The 26,054-nt window shown below is 47.2% G+C and overlaps 2 protein-coding genes across 3 annotated transcripts in view; both read right to left on the bottom strand.

Annotated features, from left to right (window-relative positions):
• OGA (O-GlcNAcase) overlaps positions 1-10,219 on the bottom strand; it is a 28,696-nt gene extending 18,477 nt beyond the window's left edge. Inside the window, exons 1-6 of the mRNA XM_024734837.1 lie at positions 9,467-10,219; positions 6,069-6,120; positions 5,515-5,612; positions 3,618-3,748; positions 1,916-2,087; positions 637-735 (exon numbers count right to left, since the gene is read on the bottom strand). Of these exons, the coding sequence (XP_024590605.1) occupies positions 637-735; positions 1,916-2,087; positions 3,618-3,748; positions 5,515-5,612; positions 6,069-6,120; positions 9,467-9,665 (751 nt within the window). The 5' untranslated portion in view covers positions 9,666-10,219. The remainder of the gene's footprint in view (positions 1-636; positions 736-1,915; positions 2,088-3,617; positions 3,749-5,514; positions 5,613-6,068; positions 6,121-9,466) is intronic.
• Positions 10,220-14,160: 3,941 nt separating this feature from the next.
• KCNIP2 (potassium voltage-gated channel interacting protein 2) lies at positions 14,161-22,318 on the bottom strand. 2 transcript variants are annotated; one of them, XM_024735048.1, is made up of 8 exons: positions 22,126-22,318; positions 17,264-17,388; positions 16,793-16,862; positions 16,554-16,624; positions 16,325-16,432; positions 16,036-16,140; positions 15,839-15,901; positions 14,161-15,544 (listed from the first exon to the last, which is right to left on the bottom strand). In XM_024735048.1, exons 1-8 carry the CDS (start codon positions 22,226-22,228, stop codon positions 15,497-15,499), a joined length of 693 nt encoding a protein of 230 aa, XP_024590816.1. In that variant the 5' UTR covers positions 22,229-22,318; the 3' UTR covers positions 14,161-15,496. The 2 variants fall into 2 exon arrangements, with proteins under 2 accessions (XP_024590816.1, XP_024590815.1); XM_024735047.1 differs by having other exon boundaries at positions 14,171-15,901.
• Positions 22,319-26,054: the final 3,736 nt, after the last annotated feature.

Here is a 26,054-nt window from a genome sequence, read left to right on the forward strand (position 1 = left end):
CAGTACACGGGCCTCTCACTGTGTGGCCTCCCCCGTTGCGGAGCACAGGCTCCGGACGCGCAGGCTCAGCGGCCATGGCTCAAGGGCCCAGCTGCTCTGCGGCATGTGAGATCTTCCCAGACCAGACCGGGGCACGAACCTGCGTCCCCTGCATCGGCAGGCGGACTCTCAACCACTGCGCCATCAGGGAAGCCCAAGGCTCAGCTTTTTAAAAGTATCCAATTAGGGGCTTCCCTGGTGGCGCAGTGGTTGAGAATCCACCTGACAAAGCAGGGGACACAGGTTTGAGCCCTGATCCGGGAAGATCCCACATGCCGCAGAGCAACTAAGCCCATGCGCCACAACTACTGAGCCTGCGCTCTAGAGCCCGAGAGCCACAACTACTGAAGCCCACGCACCTAGAGCCTGTGCTCCGCAACAACAGAAACCACCGTGAGAAGCCCGCACACTGCAACAAAGTGCAGCCCCCCCCTTGCCACAATTAGAGAAAGCCCGCGTGCAGCAACCAAGACCCAACATAGCCAAAAATAAAAATAAACTTTAAAAATAAATAAAAGTATCCAATTAACCAGAACAACCAACTCCCAAGGTCCTAGTTAATTAAAAGTTTTACTGTCTAAATCTTTTAAGACTTACCTGTCCACAGCACCTCAATTCCAGGTAGGAGCTTTTCACCAACAGTCCTTAAGTAAGGAGACTGAGACACATTTGGATAACAGAAAGTGCCACAATATTCTGAATGTAGGGGGAAAAATTAATCAGTAAAACAGTCAGGAGTGAAATGGTCATGAGTTTTTGAATAGGGATAAAAATGTCTACCAATTCTAAATTATTTTCATCCAAATGATAAAAGGCCTCCATGTTATGTCCCAAAAGAAGTAAACTCAAGTGGGTAGTTCATTTATGACTCAACTTAAAAAAAAAAAAGAATCAAATCATAAAATCTGATATTCTTCCTCTAGTATTAGGACAGATCAATCCTTATGGTCCTATGGTCACCAGAAATACAAGTTTACTAAAGAAATAATTAGAATTTTTAGCATTTTCTACATAATTCTGAATTGCCTACATTTCTCAGTTACAATAAGAGGCCAAACAGACTGGATTCATAATATCATAATAGAAAGAATGCAATGTTAGGCTCCTGGCTATTAGTACTCAACTACAATTGATTATAATTTGCAGTGAATTAAGTAATTACCAAGTATGATCTTATTAAACACTGAGTATTCACATAGTATCAGACCACTGAGATAAGGTTCATGGCTCACAATACTCTAAGACAGACATATACACAGTTAAATAAATCAGTCTAAAATTTCTTAGAACTTTTTTAACTCTTCCTGAACAAGAAGTCAAGCCTAGGGAAGTTTTCTTATAGGCTGAATTTTGAGAGGCAAAAAAAGAGAAAAAACATTTTCAATGGAAGGAACCAGGGAGAGATGAGAGGGGGGAAAAAAGAAAAAGGGAGAAAAAATTATTAAGCTTTCTATGCTGACTACTGGAAGTTAAGAGCCCAGATGGGAGTGGGAGGAATGAAAAGGGATACAGATATGCAAGGGCAGAAAAAAGGAACAAGTAGGAGGATATGAGAAGTGACTAAGTTAAAAGCAATGTAAATTTGCTTTTTTCTAGCTTTCATTTTTATAATACTATCCCCTCCTCTAATCCTGAACATGTAATGTTCATATACTTCCAGTACCAAAAAAATACATAAAATCTTTTGCCTATTCAGTTGTCATTTATTAATCCCTAAAATCTCTCCAATTTAAGATGTGCCGAAATATCTTCTAGAAAAAGAATTCCTACCTTTATTATACCTTTATATATTTTATATATATTTTTATATTTTATATATTATACCTTTATATATTTCAAAAAGACTAGTTAAATATAAAGCTATTATATACAATACCTGTGGGACAGAAGAGGAAAGTTTCTGGCTCTCCTAGGTACTGATAAATTTCATTTGTGATGGAGACCTGGGCATGGGCAAAAGAACTGAATACCTCTTTGTCAGCTGCACACATATTATGGTCAATATCATCAAAAAGCAAGGCAAATGACCTGCACCCAAACTGAGAAACCTAGGAAAAGAAAAAAAAAAAAACAAGATGCTTTACCAGCTCATCTTACAGAGTAAAAAACACAGGATTTCAAATATTAAAGTATATACTTAATAGTTATACTTAAAAGTCAAATATTTTCCTTAGCAGAATGTTCAATGCCAAGCCACTGCCTTTATATTTTCTATGTTAAACAGCTAGACAGTTGTGGGACCCATTTTTTCATTTGGGTTTGAATGCAATATGCCAGTATGTCTAACAAAGCTTCTATAATGCAGCTTATCCTTCTACCTCCTTCACTGCCAACTATAGAAAACCAAACAGAAAAAAAAAAAACCCGTGAACAATAAATAAACTCTAAGACATGACAAACCCAAGTCACCTGTTCCAGTCAAGATACATTGATGCTAATTAATTTCTTTGCACATTTGCACATAAACCTAGGCCATCAATCAGAAAGACCAACATAGTAGAATATGATCAAATAGGTAAATAACCTTTTAAAAGCTTATTCACAGAAATTTAACTACTTTAACTTTCTTTTTTTTTTTTTTGGCCGTACCACACGGCTTGTGGGATCTTAGTTCCCCGAAAAGAGACTGAACCTGGCCCCAGCAATGAAAGCACCAAGTCCTAACCCCTGGACCGCCAGGAACCTCCCAAACTACTTTAAATTTTCTACCAGCCATTTTATTTTCACCAATAATACTTAGTTCCCTGACCAGGGATCGAACCCGCACCCCGTGCATTGGAAGCACAGAGTCGTCCCCATTGGACCGCCAGGGAAATCCAATATAAACTTTTGCTTAAAGAAACATATATGGGGGACATCCCTGGCGGTCCAGTGGTGAAGACTCCGCACTTCCAATGCAGGGGGTGTGGGTTCGATCCCTGGTAGGGAACTAAGATCCCGCATACCACATGGCCAAAAAAAAAGAAAAAAGAAACATATATATATTTTAAAAAACAGCACACTTACTTTACCAAAAAACATGTGCAGCTTTTATGTTAAGTAGAATTTAGACTCCAATCAGGTTCACCAACAGCTTACACGTTTACCTAGTTTTTCTTCTCATTTTGGGAAACTAGCCAATCATGTCCAAACTGAATTACATCTCTTGTCCATATAACTGAGTGAACCTATTTCTATAACCTCACTCAGAAATTCAGTCAGGCACCCAACAGAGTTTCTGGAAATGTGACTCTGGACCACTCAGAATTTCCTGGAATCTGAGGTAAGTCTCCACCTCAAGTCTATATTAAGAATCTCTGGGAATGGAGCCTATAAGAACCCTTTTAAGCATCACTTCTAAGCACTGTTTTAAGGCAGTTCTTATGCAAACTGAAGTTTGAGATGCAATGGTACCTCCAGTAAAGCTCTTCTGACTCACTTTAGAAAATATTCCTCTTATCAAGAGTTAAAAAAAATTTGTACGGAAACAAAGAAGTAGTATGAATTTGGTTTCCTTTTTACATCATAAAAGCAACTCAGAAAACTTTTAGTTTCATGTACTGATTCAGGGAAAAATAATGAAAAAGTAAGGAAATTACCTGGTCCAGTTTGCGTTTCAATGTAGATACTTCCTTGGGGTTAGAAAAGGTAATATCCAATCCAGGTGAGATAGCATAGATGAACTCTATCTCATACTCCCGTGCAGCAGAGATGAGAGTCATAAGTTGCTCTAAAGAATAGAGTCCATGATTTAAGAAAGCACCACAAAAACTAAAAGAGCCTTCACCTTCAAACTGAAGGTTATTTTCTCCAATTTTCAATGAGTCAAGAAAAAAAAAAGTCCCTTAAATTCTACAAAATTGTCAGGTCCAATGTGACAATACGTAATGGCACAAACCTGATGAGATTTAACGTCACCCTGAACTCAATAAAAGCATTGCCATTTCTCAAAAATACTGAATTAAGGGCTTCCCTGGTGGCGTAGTGGTTGAGAGACCGCCTGCCGATGCAGGGGACGCGGGTTCGTGCCCCAGTCCGGGAAGATCCCACATGCCGTGGAGTGGCTGGCCCGTGACCCATGGCTGCTGAGCCTGCGCGTCCGGAGCCTGTACTCCGCAACGGGAGAGGCCACAGCAGTGAGAGGCCCGCATAGCGCAAAAAAAAAAAAAAAAATACTGAATTAAGCATCAATTCTCTTACTGAATACAAAACATTTTTATTTCCTATAGTATTTGAGAGGTATGCTTTTGTTTTTGCTGTCTCTGTACAACTGGAATTCCTAAATAAATACATCTACATATAGCAACTTTATAATTTGGAAAAAAAGAAAAATGTGTTCTTAAGAACCAGGGTTAAGTGATGGCCTTAACAATCTTGACATCTTTGTAACTACAAGAAAAATATTCATCACAGTTTTAAGTCTCTAAAATGTGAAAGACAATTTTCCTAAGTAAATTGACATTCCATAATGTCATAATTCCATAATTCCTAAGTAAATTGACTATTCCATACCACAGGATATATCTTTAAATAACTTTCAGTGGTATCTCAAGATAGTCATTTGACTATATTTTGATCATATTAAATTTCATTACCAGCAACACCAGAAAATAATCAAGTTGAAGACACTTAAGTTATATAGAGTAGTAAACAACAACACTAGATCGAGTTTTAATTGCTTTTCATATTTTAAGAAAACTTTCTGCCTTCAGTGCCTTGACTGGGCTCTGTAACCAGATATATTGTTAGCTACCATTTAATTCAAGGTATGAAAATGTTCCCCCATTCACTCAAGTCCCCAAAGAAAAGCACCACTTGTCTAATTTACTTCTCTTATTTATGAACTTTATGTAACTAACTCGACATAAGAACACATGTAACAAGGATAGTTCAGGATGGCTTTTCACTTCAGTATAGGCCCAGACTAAGGTGAGGCCCTTCTTCATTTTAAATAAAGACAGGACCAGTAACAGAAATCAAGTGGTCAAGACCAAGCCATACTTGAGTCTGAAGCAAAAGGATCAGTAGTACTAACCCTATCTTTATTTAAAATTTTGGTATTTTGTTCGTGGATTTTTTGCATTAGTTCTGGTTTAAAAAATGGGTAATAAAGTATTATTTATCTTGATTACTGATTTTTGGAGTCCTTTAAAATCTGCACTGCCGGCAGGCCCCTCACTTGCCTTGCCCTAGGCCTAGCCCTGCTTCAGCACCTCTTTGTCTAATGGCCCACTGTTTAGTCCACTGGCAGAAGTTAAAAAGCACAATTTATGACCACAGAACAGGTGAAGTCAGACTGGTATACCTGTAAATCACACCATGGCTACACATTGTTAGAGTTACTCTTTCAATATGCACTAACACACAGAGTAACCATATAAAAGAAAACTACCTACAAAGTGAAAGTAGAATACTTAATTCTTGTACAACTACATTTAAAATATAGCTGTTTTCTTCATGTACTCAGAATTTATGGATTAAAAAGAAAAAGATTACCAGCTTCCTCCACTGAATACATCTCTCGCCAAAACATCCTATGTTTGTAGTCATCTTTTGGAGCATACAGATATGTATTTAATTCCCATTTCTGGAGCCTTAAGAGGAGAAAAAATTACATGTATATAAACAGGCAACATGTATAACCTGTAAATCTCACTTTTTTTCCTCTTCTTGGAGCAGCTCTGTCTCTTAAAAATCTAATATTCTGGCAGTAGCTTTTAACTTTTTTGTAATCCAGTGGAGTTGTAAAAAATTAAATACTATAAGGAATGTCAACATATTATAAACAGTCTTAAATAAAAATACAACAGTTCTGAGTAAGACAGATGAGCCCAAAACCTATCCAGCTTTCCCAGGAAAGTTTGAGAACCACTGCCTTAGGTGAAGAAGAGGAAAAAGACCAAAGTAAAGTAACTTCTGCAACTGAGAAATCATCAAACTGCACCTGGCCTATTCAGTGTATTTCCTCAAACAAAAGGAAATGTTAAAAAAAAAAAAAAAAAGGAAATGTTAATTGTTTAAGACTCTCCTTCACATAATAAAAAAATTACCTTCTAAAGAGTTCTTTTCTCTGCTCCATAACCCATGGTCTTCCATAAAATCCTAGATCCAAAGTAAGAATGAAATTATAAGAATGTGATAAACTATCTACTGAGAAAAGCAGGTTACAATACATACAATACCACTTTGTAAAAAATATGTACAATATACAAAGATCTGAAGGATGTTTAGTAAAACATTAAGGTATTTTGGGGTGATATTTTACAGTGATTTTAATTCCCTTTTTGCTTAGGTAAATTTTCTGATTTTTCTACCATGAACACATTATTTATGTGATAAAGTCATCTAAAAATAACTAAACATCATCTCTTTTCACTGCCAAAAAAGACTAAATATATTTAAATCTAACTTTTAAAAAGATTATCTCAATCTTACAGTGGGGAAAGGGGAAGCAAAGTAACCACAAACTGCTAATAATAACAATTACTACCTAGAAGGGGAGTTAAACCACTTTTAGAGGGGGAAGGGGTGAAAACAAGTAAGGTAGGGAAAAAACCAGGGACAGAATTAGAAAAGAATCTGATTCATCTAATTTTATGATGGCTTTTATTTTTTTTTTGGTTCCCAAAATTATAAAAGGGACCCAAAAATGCCTTAAACTACACTCAACAAATTCAACATTGGAACTGGCCCAAACAGGAAACTCTCAAGCAATCTCAATTCCAGAGCAAATGTATATGAACAACTGAAAATTCAAGAACGTGACTCACTCCAGAGTATCCTAGATGGGGGCAAAGCAATAGTAATGCACACTGCAAGAAACAGAACTGCAGAATGATGACTTAAGTAGTGGTATAAGCACCAAACTGGTATTTAGAGCTGTGGCTTGTGCTAATCACACCTTACAGCTTGCCTAACCTTTATTTTCCACCTGTCTCAGTCTAATCATCTGCAAGAGATAAGGACAACCTCCCAGGAGTATCATAAAAATGGTTCAAATTGTGTTTTGAACACATAATGTTCCTTACATACACACACACAGTTTAAGAAACTAACTCAAAAACCAAAATTTCTTAACAGTAATAAGCTCCACTCTAGATAGAATGGTTACTCTGCACCACAAAGACAATGACGGGCCAAAGAAGAATTCGTTACATACTAATACATGAAACTGTGGCACTTTCAATCTGGACAATTCAATGGTTACTCTCTTACAGGTGATTTAAAGTATTAGGTAAATTTCACAAGTCTTTATAGCTTTCCTACAACACTCTGCATTATCATTTTTCTCTTAAGTAGTAGGCACTAAACTCTCCTTTAGAGCTGCTTCAACATGAAAAAAAAAATTGTTTTTTCAAGTGACTAACACTTTAATCTTCAGGAATCCTAACTTTGCTCTTTCAGAGTAAGGTTCATGGTTTTAGTTAATTGGCACTGCAGAGGAAGCAGTGCTGTTACACGAGTTAAAATCAACAAAGGTCTGTCCATAGAACGTGCAACACTATTCACTTCATTAAACTGAACCTAAGATGAACTGGGGGCTTTGGTGATTATGATGTGTCAGTGCAGTTCATACTTGGTTTAAAAAAAGTCTTAAAAAAAAAAAAAGAATTAACACTCAGGGTAGATGTTTTTAGCAAAACTTTTGTTTCACTTTTATATATGTATACATATTATATATATGTGTGTGTGTTTGTTGGATTGTGATGTAAAATGTACTTTTTAGATCAAAAAAGTTTGCAGGCCACTGTAGTTAAATTATACTGGCAAATAAAAGCACAAATTAACCTCAAAAATAATAAATAAATAAATAAAATCAACACAGGTTTGTGAGGGAAAGAAAAGCAAAACGAACACCAAAAAAAATATCAGGTGCTCAGTCACCAAGAAAACATACTAGGAATTGGAAGGAGAAAAGATGACAGATAAGACAATTCTAAGTAAACTAGTTCCCTTTTAATACTACTCTGAAAAACAAACCAACTGATCTAAACCACAACTAACTTTTCTCCATAATTACTGAAGGTGTAATGGACAGGCAAATTTCCTTAGATTCACTTTAGTCTAGCTCTAAAATTTCTAATCCCCCAGCACTCCTTTCCCACCCTCCACCCCAAGATCTTACATAACAAAGCACAGATTCTAGCTCTATATATACATCAATGCATAAATCAAACAAAGCAATCATGTTTTCATAAACACTGACTCCAGTCAAATACACAGGCAGTTTTCCATTCTGTTTTCCCGAAAACTCTGCAAGACAGTTAACTTTGCTGAATCGTTTCATTCCTCATGGTAGCTGCCAATTAGTCTGTTCTCTCCTACAATCAAACTTTATCTAATATAGCATAACCACCACCCATCTTTCAAATGAATACTCCGTGAGTACCAAAGCTCTCAACCAAGAGGACAATCCTTCTTTCCTTTTCCACATCTTTCTGTTTTTTTCATAAAGACCAGTCTTTTCTACAGTGTTACTCCTATGCCCACCACATATAGGGGAGAACTAATAAAGTATACAGCTAAGAAACCCTGGGTCAGCCAAAATACTTCAGAAAGTTCAAATACATGCTGTACTCCAGGAAAGAGCAATAATGAAACTGATTCATGCTTAGCTTAGAATGCACAGCCGAACATTTGTTCATTACATTCATGAACTGTGATACAATCTTCTGGTCATTTTCCCCAACCACCAAAAAAGTCCATCATTCCTTTTAAATGGAAATGGGAAGGAAGTGAGAAGGGAACTTTTACACCTCTTTTGCAGTCACTAAAATTCCGTATCTCAGATACTATTAAAGTCAAAGCTTCATCCCTCAGAGGCAAGGCACAGTAGTTGGCAAAGGGCAATTTTCTAGGCTGCAACTCAATCTTCAAAGGTTGGGGGGGTTCGGGACTGGCCAGCAAAAAAACAAACAAAAACACAAGTACAAACAAAAAAACACAAGAACAAACAAAAATTCTAAGCAAAAAGGAATTTGTAAAACTGTAAGATGACAGTGCTTCTCTTCACTCCAGGAATACAACTAGCACACCTGTACGGGTAGTCTTTTTTCGAAAGGGTGGGGACAACAAAACTACACACCTCTCTCCATTTGAACACAAACCACCCTAGAGAACAACATACCAAGGTACAAAGACGTAAAACTCAGAGCCTAAGACTAGGCTCCTTACACCGCTTCCATTGGAGCATGCCTGGCTCCAAGCCCGAGGCGGGTGGGGTCAGGCTTGTTAATAGCCAGGAGGAAATTCGACGCCGTTTCACAACGCGAAAAAAGACCTGCCCATCCTCTCGCCTCTTCCCTCATTTCAGCAGGGTCAAATTTCAGACCCAAGGGAATAACCCCCTTTTAGAGCCCCCTGCCCCCGCAAAAAGGAAAGAACGTATTACTACTGGGGTGGAGAGGGAGTGAGGACGCTCTTGCCCAGCCCGCGCCACAACGCTCACCTTCCACCACGCCACAGAGGAACCTCCGAGCCCCTCCTGCCGCCCCGGCCACCGCTGCTCCCCCGGCCCCGGCTGGGTTGTCTTCTCCAGGGGCTGGAGCTGCCTGCGGCTCCAACGATGCGCCCGCGGAGGCGGCAGGGTTGGAGTTGAGCTCGCTCTCCCGCTCCTCCAGCGCCGCCTGGCTCTCCTTCTGCACCATCCTCCTGCCCCCGGCCGCCGCCACCTCTGCAGGTCTTCCTCGGCCTCCGTCCGTAGGGCCGCCGGCCCGGAGAGCCCCAAAAAGGGCCTCGGCTTTAAGCGCGCGCCCCTCCGCTCTTTCCCCTCCCCCTCTGCCCTTCCCCCTCCCTCTCCGCAGGGACCCTAATGCCCGGATGAGAAGGGCGGCGGCACCAGCGCGAGCCCTTTGTCAGCCGCAGCCTCAGCCTTAGCTGGGGAGCCGGAAGCCTAAGCAGAGACCGAGGCTGCGACCTCTCGTTCCCTGGAGGCAGATGGCCAAGGCTCCTTTTCTCGTTCTCAGTTAGCTTCTGCTGCCCTTCCGATAATCCTCGTACTCCCGCTGCCTCCTCCCGAAGCTCCTGGATCTCCTCTGCAGCTGCCCCTACCTCCCGCTTCCTGTTTATCCGCAGTGCGCCTGCGCCGGAGACCGGCTCAGACCGGTCCCCTCAACCCGACTCCCCCGCCTTCTTTTGGGCCAGCCTATTGAGCTTCATTCGGTAGGGGAAGTAGAACAGACAAGCCGCGAAAAGCGGAAGGTAATGAAGGCAGTGAAATGTACCATTTGTATGCTCGCCACCCTCCAGAACGAGCCAGACTCCCTGGAACGGACCATTACCCCACCCGAAGAAGGGGAGAATGGGAGGAGGCTGGGTTGGGGCAATAAGGATGTGGATAGGGCGGGGGTGGGTGAAAAAGAGAGGTGTTTACTCTCTCAATGCGCAGGCGCGGAAATCAAGCCTCTAGTTCTTAAAGAGACAGGAAGAAACTGACCTACTTTCTACTGAGATTCTTCTGACAGGTTGGTTCATTACATCAGCCCCACCCAGGCTCGGTTCTATGAAGACAGCACTCCAAGAAGCTCAGCTCACTCCTCTGCCGTGAAACATTTCCCCCTACCTCCAGCTTGGCGCTAACCCCTTTTAAAAATTAAATCATTCCTACATTCCTTCATTCAGCTGACACCTATTGAGCTTGCCCCGTACTGGCCTCTTGGGCCACTATGAGCTCCCAGCATGGTGGTGCAGACTAGCGAGTACACACATAATACCCACACGGTGTACCCAAGTGTTGTGGGAGTTCAGAGGAGGGACCGACTTCATCTTCCTTTGGGGAGAGGCAGCGGCCTTGGCTTCACTTTCGAGCTGGGTCATAAAGGTTAAATAGGAGTTAGCCAGGTTGAACAGGGGGGAAGAGAAGAGAGCACTCTAGGCAAGTAGAGTACAAATATAGGAAGGGACGAAAAGGCCTGGCCTGTTTGGGAATGGGGAGTATGAAGTGTGTGTAAAGGAGAAGTGGGACCCCTTGGGCTTCAGCATAAACATCATTTCCTTGTGGAAGCCTTCCCTGGGCCCTAGATGGGCTTGGGTCCCCTTGCTGTATGTTCTCAGGGCTCCCTTTGGTTCTGTCATAATGCACTTGTTGGCTGAGAGATCTGTGGCTACATGTGAGGTACAAATGTGAAATAAGCATCTCAGTCTCATTCTGATTATTAAGACTTAGCATTGTCCATCTTCCACTTGAATCTCATATTAGACTCCTCCAGCGGTAGCCCAACTTGTAGCCCCATGGACTCTTATAGTCCCTCTTCTTTTTAATCATGGAGTGTTAAGATGGGGGTTAGGAGCAAGTATTTTCTTAGGGGACCTCCTGTGATGACAGTTGGGGGCCATAGCAGCTTCACTGGATATTGTGGTCCTTTGGGGGATTTGGGAGCTGTCATTCCAGCTGACCCCAGCCCTCAGTCTCATGACACTCTCCTCTCTGCTTCATACTTTACACTGTGGCAACTTCTAGCAAGTCATCAGCCACAATTTCATCTACTCTCCATAGCCAACACTCTGGTGTCTATGACCCAGGCAAGATGCACCTTCCATATCTGTACTTCTCAAACTTGAAGGGCAATTCTTGCCACACACTTTCTCTCTGTACCACACCTCCACCCGCCCAGCACGTACAACAGGAATCAGAGCCTAGTAGGCCTACGATAAACATTTAAGGAATGAACAAGATAGGGTCCTGCTCTCACAGAGCTTACATTCTGCTTGTGGAAACAGTAACAAATTCAGTACACACACAGGAACTCAGTTTGTGATGAGTGCCTTGAAGGAAGGAAATCTAGTGATATGAAGAGTAACCACAGCAAGGAAGGGTCTTCTTCAGATGGATGAATAAGTTATAATCTAGTTAAGCAATGATAGTGGCGTAGACTAGGAACAGCAATGGAGAGAGATGGTGCACCTTTGATGGCGGAATTAGTGATTTTTTTTTTTTTTTCCGGCCCCACCACACGGCTTGCAGGATCTTAGTTCCCCAACCAGGGATCCAGGGATTGAACCTGGCCCTGGGCAGTGAAAGCACCGAGTCCTAACCACTGATGCACCCCCCCCCCCCAGGGAATTCCCCAGGATTGGTGATGAATTACAGGGGAGTAGAGGGAGAGTGAGTGAGAGGAAGAAAGGAAGACTCTTACATTTTGACCTGAGCAACTAGGTAGTTGGTTTATTGAGATGGCGAGGACTGGGAAGGCATGAATCAAAGCTCCATTTTGAACATGTTAAGTATGACCATTACAGATCCACATGGATACGTCAAACAGGCAATTGGATATATGGGTCTTGGAACTCAGAGGAGAATTCTGGGGATAAAAACTTAGGAGTCACCTGCATACAGATAGTGTTTAAAGCCATGGGATTGGATGTGATATGGAAAAGAGGCTCAGGTCTCAGCTGTGGGGCCCAGTGTTTAATATTCCAGTTGAGAAGGATGAGTCATCAAGGGAGGGATGAGAAGGGATGGCCAGAAAGGTAAAAGGAAAACCAGGAGAGTATGAAATACTGGAAGGCAATAAAGAAGTGTTTTGAGATGGGGCAGCTAACAACATTCAGAATCCAACCAGTGGCCAGAAAAAAATGATCAGAATGCCAACCTCCTGTTTTTTTCTGATTTCCTAGAAATTCTGGGGTACTTCTCATTTCCTAGAAATTCTCAGCTTCAGACTTCAATTTCCCTTAAGCTTGGATCTACCCTAAAATATAGACTGTCTCCATACCTAACCCAGTTATATACATATACTCACCATGTCCACTTATCCAAATCTTACAGTTATGGAATGCCTATTATGTGCCAGGCCCCAGGATAGGATGGGGAGGGGGAAAAAAAACCTAGTCTGGGCACTCAAGGAGCCCTCAGGAGCTTACAGTGTATCGAAAAAGACAATCACTCAAATAAATGTACTTAAATATACAGTTACAAACTGAGAAGTGCCATGAAGGAAAAGTATAGGGCAACATGAGAGCCTGTCACAGTGTCACCTTGTCTGGATTATGCATGACATGCACAGCATCCATCTTTCACACACAAATTTTTACTGTGCCCCAATGCCACCCTGAACAGAGACTTGGGGGATTGGGTCTAGTAGTATCAATCAAGTATCAATCCTCGTGTAAACTCACCAGGTGACCTTAAGCAAGTCCTCTCCGCTCTTTGGGCCTTTTTCTTCTTCTGTACAATGGAAGGCTGAGAGGTAGACTAGATCACAGGTTCTTAACTTAGGGCCCATGGATGGGCTTCAGGGACACAAAAATATATGGAAAAGTGTGTTGGTTTTTTTTTTTTTTTCTAGACAGTGGGCCCACAACTTTAATTAGATCCTTCAGAGGGGTTGTGACCCAAAGAAACCCAAGGACCTAAGGAGCAGACAGTTGTGTGATGATGTGAGCAGTGAAACCAGATGACAAAATGATGGAATCTGGAAGTAAGTTTTTGTTTCTTGGACACCCATACCCTTCCCTTGACCTTGTCAACATGTACAGTGTTGGGAGAGAAGGCCTGATCCCCCTCCTATGGATAGTGAAGCTTAATCACCACATAATGGTGCCCTAGAGAAAGGATGAGAGGAACTTACCATTGGCAGCCCCTCTCCAGGAGCAGAACAAAGAAAGGTTCCCACCCCGCACAGGAAGTTTCTATTACCCTTTGTGTCACCTGCTCCACGGTGACCTGCCCTGGGTCCACTTCATCTGCTCCCCCATCATTCTTGGCTGCAGTATAGACACAAATGTACCTCCATACTAGAGGCAAGGTTGGGATGTTTATACAAAGGAACTTTCATTAGAAACTAAAGGGAATTCCCCTCTCAAAAGAAAACACTGAAATTAACAAAGATGTCTGTAAATTAGAAATTCTGGATTTGACTTGTAAGAATGTTTAGCCAAAAGACAGCTTGCTTGGCATAGTCTTCAGGACATCAATCACCTTCCTCTTCCTTGTCTCCTCTAAGGATGTGGGAGGGAGATTCGGGGGCCTCTCTGAGGTCCAGTAGGTTTCCAACCCTTCCAGAACCTGTGCCTTGATCTCCTGCCAAGGGTTGGCCATACTATAGGAAAGGAAGCATTTTCTCTGGAATCCAAAAGGCTGTATGAATTATGGGTTGTGAGTTATGTGCGGGGTAGGAGAGACAAAAAGGCAGACAGAGCCTGTGCATAGCCATTGTGTTTTATTGGATCCGGTGTACTTCTTATTTTACAAAAATTACAGAGGAACCAAAAATGCAAAGCAGTCAACAGTGTTCTGATAGGAAAGGGGGCTCCCTGGGGACCCTCCCCTCAGATCACAGCTGACTGGGAGAGTGAGCTAAACGGGACAAGCAGATATATTAAGGGGTGGCGGCACGGCAGGGGTGCTGACAGTGAGGTGGGACCTGGGTCCTATGGTTCCTGCCTTCAAGGTGTGCTCAGGGGCATCTCTGGGTAGATTGAATAGAGCAAGAGGAGACTCTGGGTGGGCAATTAGGAGGCTATGTCGGGGGGCAGGAATAGAGCCTGGGTATATCACAGAGTCTAATAAATGCCCCCACACTGGGTTCAAATCTATGCCTGCCTCCTTCCTTCCTTTTTCTTCTAAGGCATCCACTGTGTTGTCCCTGACTTACTCTGTGCCTCCAAGTCGAGAGGAAATGGCAAATGAAAACTTAAGTTGTAGCCATCAGAGAGGGTAGGCTGAAACTTTGGCAGGTATCAGCCAAGACAGCTCCCACCTATCTTCCCCCCCGCTGCCACCACCACTACACAAACAGGAAGGGAGGAGAGGAGGGAATGAGCCAAACACCAGGATCCCAGACTCTCCTGGGATACTTGGAAATTTTCTGGGGTATTTCCAAGGAAACAAGGTCTTCTGAAGAGCCTGGAAATTCATATTCTGACAGCTTTGAATGGCAGACCTGTAGAGCTCAAAGCTATAGCCTGGCATGCTCTCACTGATAATCCCCAGGCCCTTCTGTTCTCTAACCCAGCTACCTCCTAGGACCTAAGCACTGGCTCAGGCCCAAGATTACTCCCTCTACATTCTTGTCCACCTCCTACAGGGCTCTCAAAGGCCCTGGTCTGAAAGGCCAGTCAGTGCCAAGGACAGAACAGCCTTTCTGATAAGGGGGGTCTTAGGGGAAATGGTTATGAGATCAGGGATGGGGGAAGCACCATAGCAGGAGACATTTTGTCTAGCATTGTGGTTTCTCAAGTGGGGGTGGAAGGGGGAGGACCACTCAATTCCTATAGCAGGGGCACCCTCAGCACTGAGTTTCAGGCAGGAAGGGGGAGCTGTTGGGAGTTGGGAACACCCCACAGATACACTCTGCCCACTCTATAGCCCCCTCAGCTCCAGCAATCTGGACCACTGACTCCCCAGGCTCTTGGATTCCTATAGCCCCCAGGGTAGAGCTAGGATGAGGACAGACCTGGGAAGAGAAGGGTGAGGTCCACCCGGACTAGGGCTACAGCATGGTCCCCCCAGGACAACTGACCCCCCTCTCCTGGGGAGCTAGATGACATTGTCAAAGAGCTGCATGGACCTCATGATGTTCTCGTCCTGTAGCCGTGGTGGGAGAGAGGCAGATTGGAGAGAAAGAAAAAGAGCTTATCAGAGACAGGGAGAAGGACACTGACTCAGAAATGGGGACATTCAGAGACAGAGAGAGGCAGTGAGGAAGGAGACACCCAGAGAGGTGGGGAAGGGACAGGCCTCCCCAAGTTATGAAGGAAAAAGATTCAGAGGTGGCGGTGAGTTAGGGAAATAGTACTCTGCCCAAAGGAGCCTTCTCTTACATCATTGAATCAGGCCCTGAGTCCAGACCAGGAAAATGTAGAGGGCAGGGCCCTGTACCTTTTGACAAGATTCAATGAATTCCTCAATAGTCACCACGCCATCTTTGTTCCTGTCCATCTTCTGCAAAAAGGTAGTCAGGTAGGGAAAACAGAAGGGATGACAGGAGAGAGGCAGGCAGAACTCGGTTAAGTTCCCTTCTGGGACCTCACCTCCTTCCCTTCACTCTAAAACCCAGCCTACCCAGTCCCAGGCACCTGGAAGAAGCTCTCCACGTGTTCCCTTGGGGCCTCCTCCCGGAGTGCAGGATATGTATACTTGCCCATCATGTCATAGATGGACTTCATGATATCAAGCATTTCCTGTTAGGCCGAGAGAGAAGAGGATCCCTCCTCAGAGCCTCCAGCCTCCAAACTAGAAGGCCTAGAGCCTAGGGCAGACCCCACCCCTTGCTGGTGATGTATATGTGGGTCACATTTCCCTCCTATGGGCTCTTTACACCTCCCACACACATACAACCCCTCCAGCTGTTCAGTTGCCTTGTACCTCCTTGGTGATGCAGCCATCCTTGTTGAGGTCATACAGGTTGAAAGCCCAGTTCAGCCTGTCATCTGTGGTTCCCCGAAGAATCACTGACAAACCAGCCACAAAGTCCTAGGAAGGAGGCAGGGGAAAATGGGTCTTCTGATACCTTTCACCCAACCCTCTCTCTGGGTCTGGCCTGGCCCTGAAGCCCCAGGAAACATGCTTCCCTGGCCCACAGTCTCCAGCTCACCTCAAAACTGACTGAGCCATCATGGTTGGTGTCAAAGGCATTGAAGAGAAAAGTGGCATATGTGCTGGAGTCTGCAGGATAAGTATGGATGAGTAAGCTTGGCTTCCAGACAGGAGAGGACTTCCTGCCTCCCTACCTCTGTGGGGATCCTCAAACCCCATTCACTTGGCATTTCCAGCCCTCTCCCCAAGTCAGCCTAGAGATGGACAGCTGCTTCTTCTCAGGACTTGTCCCCTCACCTCCTTGAGGAAAGAACTGGGAATAAATCTGCTTGAAGTTCTCCTCATTGACAATTCCGCTGGGACATTCCTGAGGGTAGTGTAGGGAAGGAAACCAGACTGAAGGAAGAGACAAAACCCCCTTCCACTCACCGCCCCTCCCCCCCCAGGTTCCCACCCAACCCTCCCTGTCCAGAGACTCCCAGAGAGAGGGGAAATCTTCGTGTCTCCAGGGGGCTCACCATGTAGCTCTTCTCCTGGAGGAAAGACTTCTCCCAAGCGCACAAATAAAAAACACAGAACTGACAGACCAATCTACAGGCTCCGCCCCTTCTCAAACCAGCAGGAACCTAGAAGTTTGGTCTGTGGTGGAAGGGGAGCTGTCCCTTCTCCTCCCCTCCCCTGTCACTCCTCAAAGCCTCCAGGCCAACCTTTCAGAAAAGTCCTGGATAGGCCCTGCCCCTCCCCAGTTTGGTTCTGCTTTGCACTCACGTTTTTGAAACCCCGGTACAGGACCTGTAGCTCTTTGCGCGTGAACTTGGTTTGCTCCTGCAGCTGCTCCAGACCCTCGGGCCGGTGACACACGGTGGACAGTTCAAACTCATCCTCCACGCTGTCTGCGGGGTGGGGGCGGTTGGGGGGGACAGCCGCGCCTCAGGCCTGTCCCCCACGACCCCTCTTCAAAATCACTGAACCATCCATCCCCCCCATATCCGACGCCGGAGACCAGCCGGCCAGTTCCCCGGACCCAGAGCCAAGAAGATGCTGGTCGGCTTCGACGTATATCAGCGGGCCCAGGCCAAGGCCAGGCCTGGCCCCAGAGCCCGGGGTCTGAGTCAGCGCTGGCCCCTGGGCCCTTGATCCATGGTTGGAGGGGAAGGCCCCCAGCCCAGTCTTTGTCCCAGAAGGCCAGGAGTAGGAAAATTGGGTTGGAGAGGGGCCTTCTGAGGGTTCGAGCTCTGGGCCTCCCCTTACCAACTCAGATCCGCCCGGTCTCACCCTTGCCCCGCCCAGATCCTTCCCTCCAGCCAAGCCCCGCCTATCCCAGCCATGCCCGAGCCATGCCCCGCCCAGCTCCAGCCAAGCCCCCTCCACACCCCACTCCTGCCAGAGCACTAGTGTGCCTTAGAGAAGGCCACCACCCCTGGCCCCGTATCAGCCCCGCCCCTGTTCCCAACATCCATTCCCCAGGCAGGTGCCCCCACCCCAGGCTCCCGAAGTCCCCCGCCCCCGCCCCCACCAGGAGAGTAAGTCACCTGGGTCCAGCGGGCGGGGTCTGTGGGGGCGGAGGGAGGCTGGGGCGGCTAATGCTGAAGGGAGCGAACTGTCACCGAGAAAGCGGAGGACCCGGCCAGCTGCACACACCTCGCCCCTCACACTCACAGCAAATCTCACAGACCTGCGTGTTACAGTGCACACACCCTAGCCCCCCACGCGCACAGAGGCACACGTAACGAATGAGCACAGACACACACGAATCGGACCCCGCGCACATCCCCCTGCCCTTTTCCCGAATCGACCCCCATTGTGGGACCCAGCAGAATCAAACACAACGACCTTCTCAAATAATGAGTACAAACCGGTCCTTTATAGCTTGCAAAGATGCAGTATGTATAATCCTGTGAGGTGGGCAAAGCCCAAATGAGGAAACTGAGGCCTACAGACAAAGCGAGGTCACTCAACTGGGGACCAGGCTGGTACTAGGAAACTCAAGTACCCTGGCATCTGGAGGAAGGCGGGCTCCATCATTACACTTCCATCCATCTAGTCAAGGCATTGGTGACCTACATCTCAAGGCCCAAAACATGCCCAGGGGCGGGGAGGGCGGCCAGACACTAACCCCAGCTAAGCCACGCACAGACCCTCACAGCCGCCTGGTCCCACCCCTGCCACACTGGCCACGCTCACACAGGCTCAGAGTGGCCTCAGCCTGTCACACTGACCACGCCCAAACACCCAGATCCTGCCCATTTCGCACACCCAGATGGCCCACACACTCAGGCCCCGCCTCCAAACTGACCACGCCCACACATTCCGCTCTGCGCTGCGTAGCCACGCCCCCTCACACTCCTGGTTAGTCAGTGCCCAGCCCACCTCCGCCACATTGGTCACGCCCACACACACTCACGCAGGCCGGCTCCCCTCACACCGGTCACACCCCGACACATACGGGCCCCACCCCCGGAAGCACAGGAGAGGCACTTGCTTTCACTGACTGAGGGCAGGGCTTGGGGCCCGCAGCAAGGCAGCAGCTTGAGGAACCGCTGCTTCAGCGCTTTTTTAGTGGGCCCTGGAGGGTGGCCTGGGAAGAGAGAAGACCCCAGGAAGGTACATTAACCCCACTGTCCCTCTGTTCCTTGTACCCTCCCCACCATCACAAATCAACCCTGGCTGGGGGCGGGTGTTGGGGGGAAATGGGGGGTGGGTAATGGTGAGAGTAGCTGGGGCCGATTAGGGGAGTCCAGTGGGTTTCACAGGCATGGGAAGTCCACCAAGGTGGCTCCGCACCTTGTATAAAGGGACACAGCTGGGAACAGCGAGGTGGCCGGGGGTGGGGGGAGGAAGTAGCATTGGCCTCAGTCTTTGTTGACCCAGTGTCCTTGGCTCCAGTGCTACAGCTGGACCTCTGAGGGTGATGTCCAACCCGGGGGCTGCCTGCCTCTCTCACACACACACAGTGACAGGTGTGTATACATAGTATGATAAATCAGAGTGATGGATGCCACACAAGGACCGCTTGATACCTAGTACCTCATTCATACCCAGTGGCCTCCCAACACATGCACACACACACACAGACATACACACTTTGACCTAGTACTTCTTAATACAAACATATACAAATGTGACTGACCTGGGAAAAACATGACAGACATACATTAGGAACCATACAGGCCATCTTACACACAGCATGATCAAACCACACAAGAACACACAATGACCCTGGGACATCACATCACAGTGTGGTCACCATGACATATCAAGGTCACCACACACATGCCCATATCATATTGTAACCTAGGTGCCCATGGCACCCAGATACCTAAGACTGCACCTCACCCACAGAACCTGCATTTGCCTTGGGTACACCCCCACCTTTCTTGCCTATAACCCCTCATTCCAAGGCACCTAGAATCTTCCCACCAGCAGAACAGAGTTCTCAGAGAACTCATCCACCCTAAAAGTGTGTCCCTTCCCAGTCTTTTCCAGTATGGCTTACTCTTTGAAGGTGAAATGATAGCAAACTTTCAGGCAATGACAGACCTTGGAGATGAGTATTTTGTTGTAATGTGGGACTACCCAGAGCCCACTGATCACAGTTCCCCTCACTTCCTCTTATTTACACATGTCCTACGGCTCTAATTGTATCCCAGGGAGACCCTCCAAGTTCCTGTTGTGTGTCTGTCTCCTGGCTGCACCCACCTCCAGACTCGAGGGCCAGAGCTCACTGGACCTGGCATACTGACTGAAGCTGGCCTCAGTCCATTCCTGGAGGGGCCCAATTTCCTTTAGTTGTAGATTGGCACCCCAGCTCCCTTGCAGGCCCTGCCTTCCAAGCCGGCTCCACCCTCAGGAAGATGCTGTGCTCCCAGAAGGGAACTGCTTGAAGTCAGCGCCTCCTCTCCCTCCCATTTGTCCTCTCTCCCCAGGAGCTATGGAGACGTGGGAGGGAGGCAGTGAGCTGGGTGAGGGATCGATGGCGGCCTGGCCTCTGGCCCAGGGCTCCATTAGCCTGGACTTTGGTTTCCCGAAGCCGATTGTGCCTCGGGCCTCTGGTGGTGTAGTAGCCTCTGGACTGGGGGTTGGCTCGCCCCGCCTCTCCCAACCTCCCCCTCTTCACACATCCCCCCATCTGGTCCCCTGCCTGCTCCAAGGACTCAGTCTCCTCTGGGCTCCTCTGAAGGTGGGAAGAGAAAGGGGGTGCCTTCAGCAGACAGGATGCCTCCCCCCTTCCCACCAATAGTCTAAAGGGGATGGAAAGTTAGAGCCCGACTGACTTCATCTTTTCAGGACTGGATGAATCCCAGTTCATCTAGGACCAATCCCTGCGACCCACCCCACCCCACCCCAATAAATGCAGCAGAGGATGGAGGGTAGACTAGGAGTTTTCTGCTCTTACGGAATTCTAGAGCAGGCAATTCACGGACCTTCTTCCCTAGCTCCTTTCACATTTTTTCAGTTCTCCCAGGTGTCTACCCTGCAGTCCTCTTATCATGGTTCTTGCCTGTTTTCCTGTAGCCATGCTATGGAGCTGCACAGGTCTCGGCATGAAGAAGAGGAAGAGGCTAAAACTCCCTGGGGAGGCAGAACATGTTCCCCTCTCTACCTCCAGTATCACTCTCCCCACCTGACTTTTGGGTTGGGTGGAGAATTGCCTTCCCACTTCCCACTCTAGACTCTGGAGCCCATTCTGCCCTTAGATCCTGAGAGGACCTGGGAGAGGCAAGGCGGCTTGGGAGGCAGGGTCCCTGATCCGATCCACCCCTCACTCTCCTACCAGATTTGTCTATGAATGTCTCATTCACAGTGATCCCACTCCTGTCCCTCCAGAACCCACCCCATCCCTAGCCTTGGGTATGGAGCTGGTATATCATCAGGGAACTCTGGGAATAGCCACACACACAATCAGATGCCCCAAGAGGCTCAGCCACACACTCCATGCCCCTCAGGCACAGTCACATCTGCCATCTCATAAAGCGACACACTCTGTCACTCAGACACATTAAATCACACCCCTGTCACATACACAGGCTCAAGTAGTCATACGTTTTGTCCTTTCTCACACACATGAACACACAGCCACACCCCCTGTATCTCTCACACACTGAGTCCACACACACCCTGTAACCCACGCCTACAAGGATGGAGGTGTGGCGAGTCACACACATCTTCAGAGCCATTGTGGGTCCCTGGCCCCAAAAGGGACTCCCCAGAAGTCTGGTGTTATCTCAGGACCCCTGGAACCTCCTTCCTCTATTCCAGATACCCCTGCCTGTCTCCAGACTTTTCCTCATTCCCCCCAGTCTCCCCTTATCCTCAATCCCAGTCCCCCCATGCTGTACCCCCTCATCACCTCCCTGGCTCCTGGCCCTCTCTCTTCACCTCCCTCAGACACCCAATCCCCCAGATTCCCTCCTCGCCTCCCCCAGGTCCAATCCTTGAGTCCCCCTCTTCGCCTCTCCCAGATGTCCTGTTCCCCCAACTCCTCTCCCGCAGATGTCCCATCCCATCACTAACCTGCTTACTCCTGCAGCCCTCACCCCAGTCATAAAGTCAGAGTAATCTTCTCCCCAACCCTGCAGGCCACTGTCCTTCTAGCCAGCAGGCCAGACATGCCCAGACACCTGGGTTACCTTCTAAGGAGACAGGCTCAAAGAGGCCAAACTGCTCCAGAACCTTGACAAACAGAGCGAGGACCACAAGCACAGCGACCATCTCCAGCCCTTCCAGGTTCATGGTGGGCCGGGGGCATGGCCCCACAGGCTGAGGCTGGCCCTCCCTACTCACACTTCCTCCCCCTCAGGCTCCCCAGCCTGAGTAGGACTGCCCGCAGTCTCCCTCCCCATCTCGCTCCCCGGATCTCCTCCCTCTCCCCCTCCCCCCGCCTCCCCACAGGCCTCCCAGCCACAGCCTCCAAGCCACAGCCTCTTCCTCTTCACGGGGCCACTCCTGCCTGTCGATTGGTATCTCCTCCAGAGCTTTTGGTGTGAAGGCTATGGGCCAGGCCAGACCAGAGAAGGGGGGCAGTGCCCTGCCTCTGCCCCTGAGACAGCTTCCCTCAGACAGCCTGTGGCTACTCTGTACCAAAGAGAGGGGGCAGAGGGAAGACCTGTGCTTAGAGAGAAGGCAGGGAAGGGCAGGGTGTGTGTGTGTGTGTGTGTGTGTGTGTGTGTGTGTGTGAAACTAGGAGCTGCCCATGCATAAGTAATAGATGTGTGGGTCAGAATATGTTATGGGTGTCTGAGTGTTTTCTTGTGTGTATATTCCTGTATGTGTATGGAGAGTGTGTACCTCCTCTTACGTGTGTCTGTGTGTGTGTTTACACATGACTGTGCACCTGTCTTAGCGGTGTGTGTGGTGTATACGGGTATGTAACCTGGGTGTCTGTGGGGTGTGTGTGAGAGTGTACTGGAGTATTTCTGAGTGTGTATGGGGTGTGAGGTATCTGTATTTTAGCAGGGTTGTGGCATGCGGGTCTGAAGATTGGTAGTATGGATGTGTCATATAATTAGGAGTATGGGTCTATGGTGGTAGTGTAATTGTATCTGCATGAAAGTGTATGAGAATATAAGGGAGGAGAAGGTGGTGACCTCTCCAGTCAGGAGGACACCACCACCATCGATTGCGGTTGTCATGGAGACTGAGAGGCGGGAAGCACTCTCTTCCCACAGGCCACAGGGAAACTGAGGCCCAAGGGAGGGAGGATTAGGTCCAGTAGCCTGGGCAGGAAAACAGCCCCTTAGCCCTATCATGACCCTTTGGGGAGGGGACTTATTGCAGCTGCCTTTGGGACGCAGAGAATCAAGCTCCTTGGGAGAGGAGGGATGTGCTCTTCCTTTCCTCCTGGCAGGGGCCTCACCCAGGAGCTGCCAAAACCCTCCCTGTTCTTTGGGAATCTTTACTGAGCTGATGGAGAAACCCAGAGTAGGAGGGAAATCTGAACCTTCCAAGGGAGCCACACAGCCCCGCTGTATTCCTGGAGCCCCTCCCCCATCTTCCAGTCTCCCTCAAAGTGGTGGTGATGGCGGCGGTGGTGTCTGTAGTGCGGTGGGGAGAGGCTTGCAGAACCAGGGAGCCAGAAGATAAGAGCCTCTGGGTTACTGCCACAGCTGGCTAGGGATTGAGCACTCAGTATGTGCTAGATAATGTGCTATGTGCTTACAGACATTATCACATTGAATTTTCACAATAAACCTATGAAGGAGGTACTGTTATCCCCACATTATGGGTGGGAAAACTAGACAAAAGTAGCTTAAGAAAATCTCCAAGATCAATAAGTGTCAGAGCTCAATTTTAACCCAGGCTGACTCAGCCTGTGCGCTAAACCACCACGCTACACTGGCTCCTTTCATAGACAGCTTGCTCACACAGGAGGCCCAGTTTAGGGGGATTAACCCAAGGGACCCTTGCCACCTCGTCCAGCTCTAGGATGTGTTTCAGCCTCAATTGTGGGAGGGGGGTGGGGATGGGGGCTAGTCCCTACTGCTTCATTTGAGGTTCACGGATCTGCAGTTCTACATGGCCACCACTGGGGGGTCAGGAATTCATTTCACACCGTATCTTACCCCTTCCCTCTCCACCGACCCTTCCAACATCCTTGGGAAGGAGGGTATGCCTCCGGCAGGCTTGGTCCTCTGCTTGTCCCCCCTCTCTCCCCCAGGAAGAAGTCAATTCAGGGACTGTTTTTGGCTTCTCACACCTTTGGAGGTTACAGGTTTACAGATGAAATGAGCAAACCATCTCCCTCTCACCGTCCAAAATCCATGCCTGGGATTTAATACCCTTCCCCCACCCTCATCAGCAGATACCTTTTTTTGAGCCAGTTTTGCCTCCTCACTGTCCCCCAAACACACCAAACTCAGTGCTATCTCTGTGGCTTTGCTCCTGCTATTCCCTCTGCCTGGAATGAACTCCCTTTTGCTCTCCTATCCTACAGTTCTTACCTGTCCTTTAGAGACAGCTTAAATTCCCTTCCCTTCAGAGCCTCCAGCCCTCAGCAGGCTCCCAGCTACCTGAAATTCTACGGTAGCCCATTGGGCCCTCAAAACTCAGCACCTAAGTCTGTAATGTTATCAGTGGGAACAGTAAAAGGAGGCAGCGTAGCATGGTAGGTAACAGTGTGGGCCAGGGTGCCAGACTCCCTGGGTTCAAATCCCAGCTCTGCCCCTTGGAATTAACTGGGAAAGTTCTTAATCTCTCTGTGCCTCGGTTTCCTACCTCATATGGTTGCTAGGCCCTCCTAAATGAACTAATACACGGAAAGCTGTTAGAATAATTCCTAGCACAGAGTAATTGCTTATAATTGTTTACTGCCACTATTAATAATATTATATTCCCCCCTTACATATCTTAGCAATTTACAAAGCATTTCCACAAACACTGTTATCTCCATGTCTTCTCATGACAACCCCATGAGGTAGGCAGAGTGAAGAGTATTGTACCCATTTCACTGATGAGGTAAATGAGGCCCAGAAAGGTAAAGGAACTTGCTCAAGGTCACCTAGCTAAGAGGAGATGTTGCAAATTTGAACTCAGGTCTTTCTGGATCAGTCCTGTTTCCTCAATTAGATTCCAAGCTCCTAGAGGGCAAAGATGTTAAAAAACTGGACCTATACAAATTGAATGCCAGGCTCTGAGCTGGTGCCTGTGGAACAAAGGTGAACCAAACAGGGTTCTGGCTCTCCTGGGCAGGGAGAGACAGCCCACTGACAGAACTATAAGGTATCTACTCATTCAAAAAATATTTATTGTGTGCCTACTATGTGGTAGGAACTGTTCAAAGCAGGCCATGAAATGAGCCCTAGTCTTCTAACTGGGAGCCCAGGAAAAACCTGGAGAGGGTATTTTTTGAGCTGGTTCTTAAAGGATGGCTAAACTGTCAACAGTCTGCCTTAACAAAGGGACCAACATTTATTGAGCATGTTTTGTGTCCTTGATACTTTACACATGTTATCTCATTTAGTCCTCATAATAGACCTGAGGGGTAGGGTCTATTATTCCTGTGTTTACAGCTGAAATGGTCAGATTGAGTAGCAGTATACCCATTTTGCAGATGAAGGAACTGAAGCTCAGAGAAGTGATTGTCCCAAGATAACACAGATGATAAAGGATAGATCAAGACTTGAACCAGAACCAGTGATCTGCCAGCTCCCTCAGGCTGTCTCTCCAACGTGTGTGGAGGTGTCAAGGAATCCTGAGTGACTGCTGCTTAGTTGGTATTGGGGTAGATATGAGTGATAAGACCAGAAAGGGGCAGATTCCATGGAGCCTTGAATGCCAAGCCAGGCTATTTGATTGGAAAGAGGCAGAACAGCAGCATCTCCTTGCTCTCTGCTGCTGATTCACAGATGGACAGATTGACAACCGTTTAGCTGGTTGCCCTGTCTGCAGATCTTCCTCTTCCTTCTCTCACCCTCACCCTCAACCTTCAGAGACCTTGACCCAGCCTCACAGGACTCAAGGTCCTAAATCAACCAGGCCTCTGGTGAGAGGATCTGATAGAAGTGAAAGAGCAAGTTGTTTTTCAGGCTCTCTCCCCACCCCCCACCCCCACTCAGAGACC

Source organism: Neophocaena asiaeorientalis, unplaced genomic scaffold (assembly GCF_003031525.2).
Source record: "Neophocaena asiaeorientalis asiaeorientalis breed wild unplaced genomic scaffold, Neophocaena_asiaeorientalis_V1.1 scaffold240, whole genome shotgun sequence".
In the NCBI taxonomy this organism is placed as follows: Eukaryota; Metazoa; Chordata; class Mammalia; order Artiodactyla; family Phocoenidae; genus Neophocaena; species Neophocaena asiaeorientalis.

Coding starts and splice junctions, on each gene's coding strand:
- KCNIP2 (XM_024735047.1), bottom strand. CDS start 22,228: ATGAACCTGGAAGGGCTGGAGATGGTCGCTGTGCTTGTGGTCCTCGCT. Junction 16,863..17,263: donor TGTACCGGGGTTTCAAAAAC/GTGAGTGCAAAG, acceptor CACTACCCTCAG/GAATGTCCCAGCGGAATTGT. Junction 15,902..16,035: donor ACGTGGAGAGCTTCTTCCAG/GTGCCTGGGACT, acceptor ACCTTTTTGCAG/AAGATGGACAGGAACAAAGA.